General features: G+C 42.4%; 1 protein-coding gene across 1 annotated transcript; it reads right to left on the minus strand.

Moving 5' to 3' along the window:
* Positions 1 to 5,336: 5,336 nt before the first annotated feature.
* On the minus strand, positions 5,337 to 10,998 carry LOC123151945 (uncharacterized). Its single transcript, XM_044571574.1, has 12 exons — positions 10,880 to 10,998; positions 9,022 to 9,722; positions 8,742 to 8,912; positions 8,393 to 8,644; positions 7,365 to 7,962; positions 7,011 to 7,224; positions 6,735 to 6,915; positions 6,539 to 6,637; positions 6,181 to 6,315; positions 5,949 to 6,052; positions 5,767 to 5,839; positions 5,337 to 5,657 (listed from the first exon to the last, which is right to left on the minus strand). Exons 1-12 carry the CDS (start codon positions 10,893 to 10,895, stop codon positions 5,553 to 5,555), a joined length of 2,649 nt encoding a protein of 882 aa, XP_044427509.1. The 5' UTR covers positions 10,896 to 10,998; the 3' UTR covers positions 5,337 to 5,552.
* Between the last annotated feature and the right edge of the window lie 2,044 nt (positions 10,999 to 13,042).

Consider the following 13,042-nt stretch of genomic DNA (forward strand, 5'->3'; position numbering starts at 1 on the left):
CCGCCTTGTCAATCTTCGCCTGATGGAGGTGGTTTCCAACTCCGAGGCAGTAACGCCAGTGGTCGCAGTGGATGTCGGGGTGGTGCGATAGGAGTCAAGAAGCGACTCCTGCTCAGGCACGTCCACGTCTGGTGCGATGGCCGTGGCGGCAGTGCTACTCTACTCGTTGAGGAGGCAAAGGTTGTACTCCTGGTCCACCTGCGTCTGCCGGAACACGGACAACCGCTCTTCCAACACCATCTCGGTGTAGTGCGCACAACCCTCGCCCATGGTGATGCCGGCATTGGCCAACGAGGACAAAGGTGCGGTCTCATGTTGACGGCCTCTTCCATTGGCGTGTTCACAATGGGGGCCTCCGTCTGCATGTCAGCCTGCCAACCGGCTGCAATGGCAGCGATCTCCAACTTCTGCTCAAAACCTTAGCTTCTTATGCTAAGGGTGAAAGTGGTTAGGATAACTTATGAACAAAACTATTTTTGAATCCCAAAGTACAAAATGTTAGAGATTATGACATCCATCCACAATCCAATCCGAATCCGACTTCATATGTTTCTTTTTATTTCGCATATTAGTTTAGTTTTAAGTCAAAATTTCTGAAGTTGACCGAGTTTATTGTAAAAAGATCAACATTGAGAATAGCAAATCAATATTATTAGATTCACCATGGAATATATATTGGCCAGCGATCTGCGCCGGCGCACCGGCCCAACAGTTGGGCCGGTCGAGCCCGAACCGTCCGATGCGGTCAGCGCCAACCGTCAGATCTGCGCGCAAAGTGAGTACCTAATGAACCGTTGCAGCAAAAAATGGTATGTTATGTTGCAACCGTGCTAAAGACGCGCCACAACGGGGAAAACAGGGGAGCTGGATCCCCCGCGTCTGTTCGTCCCCAACCCGCGGCGGCGGCTCCCCAACCCGCGGCGGCGGCGGCCGGATCCGCCGGTTTTTTGTTCCCCACGACCTAATAACCTCGAGGAGGGGCTCCCTCATCTATCAAGACGCCCTGTGCTTGCTTCAACCATGTCGTACATCCGCAACGACCTCCTTGCCGCCATGGATTTGGGCTCGAGCTCCGCTGCCGTTCATGGCCGAAGCCCACTAAGGATGGAAGACCCTGGTAGTAGTGGACCGGTGCTGCAACGGTACTACAACCCTGGTGTGGTCTTCCAAGATGCAGCACGGCATGGCCGGGATGAATTTGATCTGGTATGAAATTCAATTGCAAACCCTAGATCATTTTGTTCACAAAAAAATTTTGCAACCTTTGATGATCATGAGATTGAAAAAAGAGATGTTGCCAACATGCTTGTGTTTGTTTTTTGTGTAATATTGCTAATATGTTCTCAATTAATGCTAGTAAGATGTTTCTTCCTGCTGGATGTTGATAAAATGTTACAAGCATGTGTTGCATTTGCTTCATGCTACTTGCTAGATGTTGCATGCTGCATCCTAAAATGCTGCATGCAGGAATTGTTTTTGGGTTATGATTGCCATGCTGCGTCCACTTTTTTTTGTTCGTGCTTTTTACGTATTTTTTCACGCAGCAAAAAAAATGACTTGGTTGCTGATTTTGTTGCAGAATGTTGCTGTTGAGCCATCAATTTTCCTTGACGATGATATGCAAAATGTTGCACATGAAGAAGAAGAAGAAGAAGAAGGCATTGATCTGAATGAAACTCCGCGAAATGTTAGTGACGATTCGTTTCAGCTGAACACCGGTGGTGTAGCTCCAAATCAAGGCAATGCTCGTGTGGCTAGTGACAATGCCAATGGAAATGCTGCAACACTTGTTGACGAACCGGATGAAGATATATCATCACAGCCAGTTGTCCCTTTTGTTGGAATGGTTTTTGACAATGTTGAAGAAGCTCAGCGTGTTTACAATGAATATGCCTCGAAGATGGGCTTTGGAACTCGCATTGTGACGTCAAAGTATAGTAGGAAAAATAGCTCGGATAAGAAGCGCATTCTAAACTATAGAGTTTTTGAGTGCATACACTCACGGAAAAATCCTTCGAAGAGTGTTGGTGGTAGCATTTCTGAAGGGGCTGCAACAAATGAGTGTGATGATGTTGATATGAGCTATGCTAGTAACAAAAAGTCTCCAAGCAAACAAGCTGGCATCTATATGGATGTGAGCGACAAGAGGAAAAGAAATCGGTTGGAGCGGTATGATTGCAAGGCTCATATGGGTGTTAACCTCAAAGACGGTAGCTGGGTTGTGACAATTTTTGAGGCCGATCACACACACCAGTTGATGTTGCAAAGGGGGCGTCGGAGATTTTGCCGCTCTCACAGAAAGATCCCGGATGCAGACATGCAGTACATCACTTCACTGCACTATCGCAACATATCTACGGCTAATATGATGGGCTTGCTTGGAGATGCACGGTGTTGCGATCCAAGGAGTTTGCCGTATGTGAAGACTGATGTGACAAATGCAAGAGCAAAGTTGCGAAGGGGCCTATCGGAACGTGATTTGGAGCTGACAATCGAGTACTTTGAGAGAAGACAAGTGGAGAATCCAAACTTCTTTTTCTCGAAGCTAGAAGAAGATGGAGTTGTTAGGGCGCTTTTCTGGGTTGATGGGAGAACAAGGGCCTTGTATCCAAAGTACAAAGATTGTGTGTTTTTCGACACCACATTCTGCACAAATCGCTACAACCTGCCCTTTGCTCCAATTGTTGGCATTAACAACCACACACACACTGTTTGCTTGGGGTGTGCTTTGTTGCCTGATGAGACCATTGAAACTTTCAAGTGGGTCTTCCAGCAATGGATGTTGGCAATGAATAATGAGCATCCGTTGAACATTATGACTGATCAAGACCAGGCAATGGCTACAGCCATCTCAATGGTATTCCCACATTCAACACACAGATGTTGCAAGTGGCACGTCTTCCGGGTTGCAAGAACAAAACTAGGGAGGATGCTGGGCAAGGATGAGCCTTTTGCAGAAGCATTTTATGGTTGCATTAATGGTTCAGACACCGTTGAGGAGTTTGAAGAACGGTGGAAGCAGATGGTCGAGGTGTTTGGTGTGGCTGATAAGAAACACCTCAAAAACATGTGGAACAGCAGGGAGACGTGGGCTCCTGTGTACTTTAGGAATAAGTTCTTCCCATTCACAGGAACAACTGGGCGCTCCGAGGGCCTGAATTCCTACTTCAAGACATTAAATCATCATGGAGACTCGGTTTGGACCTTTGTGCAGCAGTTTGAGCTTTGCCAGGAGCTGATGCTTGATCGTGAAGACAATGCGGGCTTCATCAATGAAGCGACGAGGCCACCACTCTGGGGCAAGTAAGTCCAAAAGTCATGTAGCATTTTTTTTAGTTTTCCAGTACAGTTTGGATGCAGCATTTGAATGAAACATATGTAGCAATTCTTATTGATGTTGGAAGCTTTTTTGTTTGCAGTTACAACATTGAGAAGCAGGCTGCTGATTTCTATACCAGAGAGGTATTTTTCAAGTTTCAGAAACTATTGGCTAAATCAACAGGCTATGGGTTGCAATACCAGCTGCAAGGGAATGTCGGCTGGTTTCGTCTTGTTGCAAATGATGGCATGAACCCTAAAGTGTACACGGTGCGTGTTGCCCCTGATGATCAGACATACATGTGCAGTTGCAACATGTTTGAGATGTGTGGGCTGATCTGCCCACATATCATCCGTGTCATGGTGCACCTGAACGTGCAAGCGATACCTGCGAATTACATGCTTCCAAGATGGTCTAAGAGAGCAACCGACCTTGCACCTGAACCAGGCGATGGGCATAGAGCTATGCATTTCGGCGTCCCCACAACAAACACCCTAAAGTTTAACTCTCTCTGCCGGAAGTTTGGGAAACTCGCTTCTGATGCATGCTTCAATGATGAAGCTTATAGTTTTGTCTCTGGGCTAATTAATCAGGGCAGTGTTGGGGTTGCTGAAATAAAAGCTAGAGCGATCGATGAAGTTGCACGAGGCGAAGAAGCCCAAGGTCATGCAGCAAATGAACAACTCTCAAGGGGTCCCAGTACAGGGCAGCAGGATCCACCCCCCGTAGGACTACGAAACCCACCAAAGTCAGCAAAGAAGGGGAGGCCAAAAGAAAAAGAGAAGCGAAGGAAGCCACTAATTGAGCTTCGAGAAGATGAAATGAAGAAGAAAGCAAAGAAGGACGCAGCAAAAACGAAGAAAGCTCCAAAGCCAAGGGAAAAGAAGACTCCATGCAAATATTGTGAAGATGAGGATCACAACGTGAAGAACTGCCAACTCCTTGCCGCTTTTCTTGCTGCGAGTGCGAGCGCGAAAGCTCCAGGTGTCGGGCCAATCCTTACACTTTAGGATGTTTCGTGAGGGGAACAATGATGAATTACCTTGTAACACCCCATGTCTTATGATAAAAAGTTGTGTTGACTAGTTGTGAATGTTTGTGTTTTGGGATTGCAACATACTACTACATGTGTGGTTTCAAAATGCAGAATGTTGATTTTTGAATTATGATGGTGCCAACTTATAAGTTTTTTTTAAAAAAGTACTCAATGGTTGAATATCCTTGAAAACATGTTTAGAATCTCTGTGAAAAAGCATGATTGCAACATTTTAAAAACATGATTGAAGCTTCTGTAAAACATGGTTGAAGCTTGTAGGAAACATGGTTCAAGCTTTTGGAAAAACATGGTTGAATCTTTTTGAAAAATAATGGTTGAAGCTTTTGGAAAACATGGTTGAAGCTTTTTCAAGCAATGATTGAAGCTTTATTAAACATGGTTGAAGCAAAAAATAATGGTTGAAAAGATTTTGGAAAAACATGGTTGAAGCTTTTTCAAGCAATGGTTGAAGCCATTTTTAAACATGGTTGAAGCAAAAAAAAATGGTTGAAGCTTTTTTAAACAATGGTTGAAGCTTTTGGAAACATGGTTGAAGCTTTTTCAAACAATGGTTGAAGCTTTTTTAAACATGGTTGAAGCAAAATAACAAAGTTTGAAAAAGGAAAAAGCCTTGAATGATTTAAAGTGTTGGTTTTGCTATGCAGCAAGAGTTTGGAAAGGAAGCTTATTTACATTATGCTTCCAGCAAAAAAATCACAGGGGATGTAGCAAAAAAATCACAGGTAAAAATGTAGATTTTTGCCATGCAACAAATCTAACAGAAGGTTGTAGCTATTTTTTGTAAGCTTCCAACAATTTGACTGTGACAATGCAGCATCCACATATTGTTTTCATGAAAAAGGTTTCGAGGGGAAAATTGCACAGAGATTCCCTTGAAACTTCTATGGATGAAGCTCATAACCAGCAAAACAATAAACGGGTGTCAAATGCATGATCATGTTGGCAAAAGCAGAAAGATCACATCCATTAAAGAACGGAAGAAATGCTTCATCCAAAAGAGATCAAGTTATCATCGGTTTACATACCAAAAAAAGAACACAATATGTTTACCGAAGTTATCATTAGGGTACATATGAACGCGCACTACTCTAATACTATCAGAACGCTGCCACCTCAGACATGATTCTAGACCTAACGAAAGAAAACGAGCTTGATCGTCTTGAACCCTCCCGCAAATTAAGCCGCCAACTCTTCATTGAATGCCCGCTCCATTGGGGCATTGTTCATTGGGTGAGTGCAAAGGTTGTGCACCACATCCATGCGGTATCGCGCCACGTCTTCCTGTAAAAATGAATGAAAAAAATTAAGCAAGTATGATACTAATTATTCTTGTGTTGCATGAGTATTGAAAAAAGGAAAGTAGATTGCAACAAAATGACAAAGAAATTACCTGATTGAACTCTTTCATTGACTTCCCATCAAAGTTCTCCACATATTTGAGCCCGAAAAAGCCACAATCACATCTGTGAGATTAAAAAAAATTCTCCTTCATATTTCCGATGCATAGTTGAAACAAGCAAGAATGTTGAAATGGAACACATGATTGAAGCAAAATTCAAAAAGAAAACTCACAGGTTATCTTGCTTTGGGTAATCCTCTAGGTCAACACGGGCGAAGGATCCAACATCGACATTGAATTGGCTGTACTCTTGTGCGAGGGCTGCAAAGTTTGTGATCTACCACCAAGAAACACACACAAAAGTTTGAAAAAAAAGGATAAGGTGTGTGAAGATGACAACATGGCATTTATGTAGATGAAGCAAAATTCAAACAGAAAATTTAAAAAAAGAGAGCATGAGCCTACTAGGTTATTTGCTTGCTTCTTCAAAGGAGATTGTTTTCCTTTTGAATGGATTGAGTCAAATACATTCCACTGCTTGTATAGCAAGTTTGCGCAAACAATTATCCAGTGCTTATCATGAACAATTGTGAAAAAAAGCTGGAAAGCACAAAAGAAAGGCAAAAGGGGGACTCAGACACATGTAACTGATGTGCAAAAAAGCTTCCAACATCAATTAGAGTTGCTACATGTGTTTCAAACAGATGTTGTCAACATCAAAAATAATTGCTACATATGTTTCGAAAAGAAATGCTACATCATTGGATCATATTTTCAGAGTATTTTGTGGTGCGAAACAAAAGTAGGCTCTCTGGAAACTTACGAGGTCATATTTATTCGCCTTGAACTTTGTCACAGCCCTTTCAAGCTCGGGTATGAGTTTTGCTGGTTGGAAGGTTGTTGGGTCTTGTTTTAGTAGCATCTACTTGAAGGATACAACAAAAATGGTTAGTGTGTGTTGCAACAAAAAATGTGAAGAAAAAAGGAATGAAGCATTGCTTGTTTCTGCAAAAACTTACCCCCGCGTGGACCGAGAACATGTATTTCTTCCGATTCGTACCACTTGCTGCACGGGATGTCATGTTGTTCATCTCGATGCATAGGGACATAACCTCATCATTCATATCCCCACGAGGCTTGAAGCATACCAGGAATTTCTTGTATCCAATGTAAAATCCACCCATCTTGATGAAAGGTGTCCTGTTACCATAGATGCAACCAAATGAATCATTTGTTTCGAGCAGAAAAAAAATAAAAAACAGAAAGCAACAAGAGATAGGGCTTAGGTAGCTCACACTTGTTCATTGGCATGTGATCTCCTCAATGGTTTCCCATGCTTTACATACTTCTCATACATGGCTGCAGCTGCATCAACCTTTTGCTTCTTTGCCTTGGTATTTTTTACCGCTGGAACTTTGGCCATCCTCTTCTTCCTAGTGTTCTTGTCATGTGTGCTAGGGCCACTGCTTGCCTCAACAAAATGCTCTTCTGTAGCGACCATATTAGGAGCTGCAGCAAGCAACAAAAAATGGATGAGTTTTGCAAGGGATTGTACAAAAAAGAGAATTTGATGCAATCACACATATGTAGCGAAAATAAATGACATGGAGAAAAACAAAAAGAAATGATGCAGGATGAAGGAAGCATACTTGGGCTGTCATCATCGTCTGGAACAGGGAACACGGGGATGTTTTCAAATATGGGGCTGACTGTGCTTTTCTTGGTTATAGGCTCATCCGTGCAATGCATCATCTCGTAGTCTTCGGAGCCTTTTGGGAACAACTCACAGGATGGCTCGTCGTCCCAAATGCCAGCTGTTGCACTCCTGGGTGCATCATAGAAGAGTGGGGGGCTGTGAGGTGAGACGTTCCCTTCCATCTCGAAACTCACTATTTGTTGCTCACGAGTTTCAGCAGCCTCGGTTGCTACTTGTTGCTTTAATCCGGTGACTTCATCCTTGTTAATGCTAGGTGTTGTACCTTCAGCTTGAGCTTGAGCACCAATGCCATCATTTGCAGCTTTAGCATCATTCTCTTTTCCGCGACATTCGTCCATGATAGGTGCTTCGAAGGAGAAGTTGGGCTCACTGGTAGCTGTGACGGCATCTCCAACATCGCGAAGGAGGGCAGCCATCCGGCTGCACTGCAATCCCTTTAAACACTGTCCAAACTTGCCTACAACATCATCCACCTCCGCTGCAAAAATACCCTTGTGCTTGTCGTAAAGCATTTGAAACTGAGTTGGTACCTACAACAAAGCCAATTATTGTACATTTTAGTCACATGTGTGGATGTAAAAAACATAAATGTGGGTGTGGCACATTAGAGGTATGGATGGAGCGAGAAAACAAGTAGGTATGCTACTGTGTTACTATGTATCAGATAAAGAGTGTGATTGTAGCAAATTACTGTCATGTATGTAGGTAGCAGATTTATGATATGGATGTAGCAAAACTATAACATTGGATGAAGCAAAAACAGAAGGTAGTTGTAGCACACTAGACACATGGATGTAGCAAAAAAAGCCTAGTAGGTATGAACTTAAACCACATATGAAGCAAAAACAGAACATGGTTGTAGCACATCAAAATGAAGGATGCAGCAAAATAAAAAAATATACACTTGCAACTTGATATAACAAAAATAATGTGAAGCCTAAACAGGAAATGAAAATGTACCCTTAGATCTTGCATGCTAGGGAATGATTGCTGCAGCCACTCGTTCAGCGATGATGATAGGTGTGGTTCAGCATCAACATTTTGTTGAGCCTCGTTTGATTGAGAGTTCTTTGCTTGATTTTCAGCACCTTGAACTTGGCTTCCTTGGCCACTAGGTGCTTCAGCACCACCTCCCTGCCCACTAGCTGCTTCAGCACCAACTTCCTGTCCCACAAGTTGTGCTGCATAGGGGGTGTTGCACAAACTCCGGATCTAGGAAAACAAAACATGAGTGGCGGAAATAAGAAGGCTGCCATAAACTAATTGGAAAAGCAAAGATTGCTACATAGGCGGGATGTAGCAAAATTACATGGGTGTGTTTCCCGTAGAAAGGTTGGATAAGAGTGAGCTTGTTCTTGTCAACTTTATCCAGCCACTCAAAATCCTTTTGGCAAACAAAACGTATCCTCGGCACGGAATAATCAATAGCATGCTCATTTGGGAGGCCCGCCGGGATATCAACATGATCCATGTATATGATCTGCATGGGATGGAAAAAGGACATTAGCCAACAAAAAACATAAAAGTCATGAAGGTTTCATGCAGCAAAGGAAAAAAATGGAGGGATTTCATAATGTTGCATTGCATACCGCTAACATGGGGAGGCATGAAGCAATCTGGAACTCTTTTTCTGCGTTTGCTTGCATCCTCTTCTTCTCTTGAAAGACTCCAACCTCCTCCATCGCTCGTGCCAACAAGTGCTCATCCCAAGCGAACTCATGCACCAAAGACATATCTTCCAAGGAAGCAAGATACTCAAGGTTCACCATATTGCCCGTGCCTGGGCACAAAACTGTTGCCAACGCAAGGAGTGCCCAAGTCCTATTTATCATATCCACGTCCTCCTCACTGCAACTAGTGAGCAACTTGACAACATGGGCGATTGGAGCCCTGTTCCCCTCCTTGTAAATGTTGCGAAGATCATGTTCATCACTCTTCTTTAGAATCTTCACGGGTCTATCACCGGATGGCACGTTGAAAATCCTTTTCACCATAAGCTTGCTGAAGGTGATAGATTTGTTCTTGTGTTTGAACTCAGAGAGTACGTGATTCGTGTTCATCGCAACAAACTCAATGAGCTCATGGGGCACCTTGAAAGACCGGATGTCCAACAAGTCTCCAAACGGTCCCTCCCTTATGATTCTCTGTTTTTCCGGTGATATTTGCTTCCCAATCTGAGCCAGCCTTTTTGAGTTAAACCTTGACTTAAAGCCACATAGATTGCCTTTCTTCTTAATCTTCTTCTTAGCCTTCTTACTCCCCTCATTCTCACCAGAGTTACCTGCAACACCTACAAAAAAGGAAAAAACACAAGTCAATAAAACCATAAAACCATACCATCAGAAGCTAGGAAAGAAACATACATGAACACCTAAAAAATTCTGACAAACGTATGAATTCAGGAATGTTGGGTTACGCAGCAGAACGAGTAGTGATTCATTGGCAAAAAATATATATAGTGCATATCAGACCAAAGCACAAAAAATAAGACCAAAGTTATAGGGAGAACAAAAATAAGACCAGACAAAATAATGTACTTATATTTCTAGTGTTCTACCATCAGAATGTTGTAGATTGTGCCATTGACATTTTGCCTGCTCTTGCCTTATCGAATCCCAAATCCAACTTCCCACAAAAAGGTACATAATGCCAGCACGTGTATTTCCGTAACCAAACACCGGCTAATGATTAAGAAAACGAGTAAGGACCATTATCTGCCAAGCTTGATTCAAACTATATTCTCTCCCCAATCTACATTCAGACTGCTGCACTAAAAATCACCAAACTTGTACAATTCGATTATACTGTAGTGTAGCTTCCCCTTTTTGCAGTGTTTGAAATCTCAAAAATGACACCATTGCAACAGAGAATCAGCGACGAGAAATAATTTTGGACAGAAAGAACTTAATCATGCAACCCCGCTGGTTCTTATTACTAGCAATTCAAGCTCTTCTGTCAATGAAAAATAACCAGGGATATACTAGTGCAGTGGCACGGGGATTTTTCTTCTGGCCAACCACTGGGTAGGGCCTAAGCAAAACATCTAAGAACTTTTTGGCCACAAAAGTCTGTTTCCAGAGTCATACCCAAATCCACCAATCTAATGAATCTTTTAGTAGTTGCTCGTATGACTGAAACAAGAATTTGCAATACGTCAACTCCCTCTGCCCGCACCAGATCAGATCGGCAACCATGATTCACCGCCGCGCCAACTCCCTCTGCCCGCGGGAACCCCACCCCGGCCCCTGCCTCTGTCCGCGCGAACGCCACCCCGACTCCTCCCTGGACCCGCGGGAACGCCACCCCGCCGCCTCCCTCGACCGCGGAAACGCCATCCTCGTCCGCGCCGGTGCCGGCGGCGGCCCGCGGCTAGCGACGCCCTAACCCTAAATCCAACGGGGGAGGGGGGAGAAACAACGAAAATGGAAGCATTTGGGCTCGAGTTACCATCGGGGGGAGCCATAGATGGCCGGAGAATGGAGATCCGCCCTGGGCCGCCGCCGCCGCCGACGCCGTCGCCCTGCGCGAACAAGCACGTCGCCCGCGCTCGCCCTGCTCGAAACGAAGGATAGATCGGATGCAGCAAAAATGACTTTGGAAGGGATAACTACGAGCGCGTTAAAAAAAAGGTAACACGTGGCGCAACGGTGTCCTTGGATAAAAAACAGATCGTACGCACGGGGCGCGACCGGCGCAACGGTTCGGCCGGCGCACCGGCCACAAACACTTTTATTTAGTATTTTAGATGTTGATTTTCTTGATATATATTATAATTTGGTCAGACTTCATAGAAGTTTGACTTACAACAAAGCTAATATGTGAAGTAAGAAGAAACCAATGGAGTAGTAATATACAACTATGTAAGATAATCCATTTTAGCCCGATAATCTGATGTTTTAAATATGATTATCTAATTTATTGATAAAACTTTAAGTATTAACTAGCAGTATGTGAATGTTGTTTTTCTTATCAGACATGCTTGTTAGTTGTTAGTTTAGATTATTTTGGTCCTTTTAAGGCTCTACGTGTGCTTAAATTTATAGGTACTAATAATCATTCATTGTTTATATATGATTTTAGTTGAGAGCATGTATATATGCATATGTTATATTCTCGTTTCTGATCAGAGTCTCGCCTGTTACCATACCACGTTCAAATCCGCCACAATCTGGTATACCAATCTATATCTGCACCGCATTCAACCCGCTTTCAAGTCCGACAAAAAAAATATGATATAGTATGAGCATTATTCGTCGGACTCATTTAATTAGCCTCGTATTAAGTTTTTTCTCATGGTTTTCTATTATGTGTTTGAAACATGCATATGTATCAATATATCAATTCGGTTTTGCTATTTTTGTACAAATCATTCTCCTTGCGATGTCTCCGGTCGATGTATCTTATTAAGGATGGCAATTTATCCATGAGCATGGGTATTCCGTTTGCATGGGTGGGTCATGGATATATTTTTGTGCCCACGGACAGTGAGGGAACCTACCCTTTTTTTAGGAAAACGTGAACCCTACCTAACTAGGTGGTTGAGCATTAGTACAATTTTGGGGTCCTCCTATCCTTTAGAATTAAAAACTACTAGCTTCCTACGGATGGTGTTCACTTGGCTACTATTTAGAGGGTGTTTGTTTTCAGGGACTTTTTTGTGTAGGGACTAGAAAAATTCCCTCTTAGAGACTTTTTTACCAATCGGGAGGGACTTTTTAGGGACTAAACTAGGCATTTGGGACTAAATGAAGAAGACTCTCAAGATGAGTCTTTTTTGGGACTTTTCCAACAATGCCCCTCCATGCATTCATTGGCCCGCCACCCCATGATGTTGTTTGATTGTTATTTCTCTATATACTAGGGGCAACATGGTCATTTAATAACCTCTAGGAAGCGACTAGGGACTTTTTAGTTTCTGAAAACAAACAGGGAGTGACTTTTTAGGGACTAGAGACTTTTTAGTTGGGACTAGAAAAAGTCCTAGGACTTATGAACCAAACGGGGTCTTACTCATCCGTTCTTTGCTTTGAAGGAAAAAAGGTGGAAAAGTTGGTTGCTCGATTTTTTTCCTTTTTAACATTATTTAGAAAATCTTGTCAAAAACTAGATAAAAGTATATAATTATTTTATTATATTTGATAAAGTGTTCATGTGGTATACAAATGTTTGTGGACTTTGAAAAAATATTCACGAGTTTAATAAATCTTCACGAATTTTGAAAAATAATCATACAGTATAAAATATTCATGATTTTTAAAATGCTTACAAATTTAAAAATGTTACTTTAAAAAAATAGATGTTTAAGATAAAATTTTAAAATAGTTCACAAATAAAAAATATTCACAATTTTTAAGATTTTCATGAATTTTAAATAACTAAATAATTAAGAAAAAAATGCAACGAAAGAATGGAAAAAACACCCTAAACCAATAAGAAGAAATACACTTAGAGAAGCTGAAGAAACCCGTCGTATCACTAGTGTGTAAATCGGCCGGCCCATGCGGTTGCCCCCAATGCCTCACTGTGTGATTCATATCGAATGCATACTAACTATTCTTCGCAGCGAGCGAAGAATGTATGAGATTCCAAATTTTTGTGATCATGGATATG

The sequence above is a fragment of the Triticum aestivum genome, chromosome 7A, assembly GCF_018294505.1.
Source record: "Triticum aestivum cultivar Chinese Spring chromosome 7A, IWGSC CS RefSeq v2.1, whole genome shotgun sequence".
Taxonomy (NCBI): domain Eukaryota; kingdom Viridiplantae; phylum Streptophyta; class Magnoliopsida; order Poales; family Poaceae; genus Triticum; species Triticum aestivum.

Coding starts and splice junctions, on each gene's coding strand:
- LOC123151945 (XM_044571574.1), bottom strand. Junction 8,645..8,741: donor TCTACGGGAAACACACCCAT/GTAATTTTGCTA, acceptor TTGTTTTCCTAG/ATCCGGAGTTTGTGCAACAC. Junction 5,840..5,948: donor TACCCAAAGCAAGATAACCT/GTGAGTTTTCTT, acceptor TTAATCTCACAG/ATGTGATTGTGGCTTTTTCG.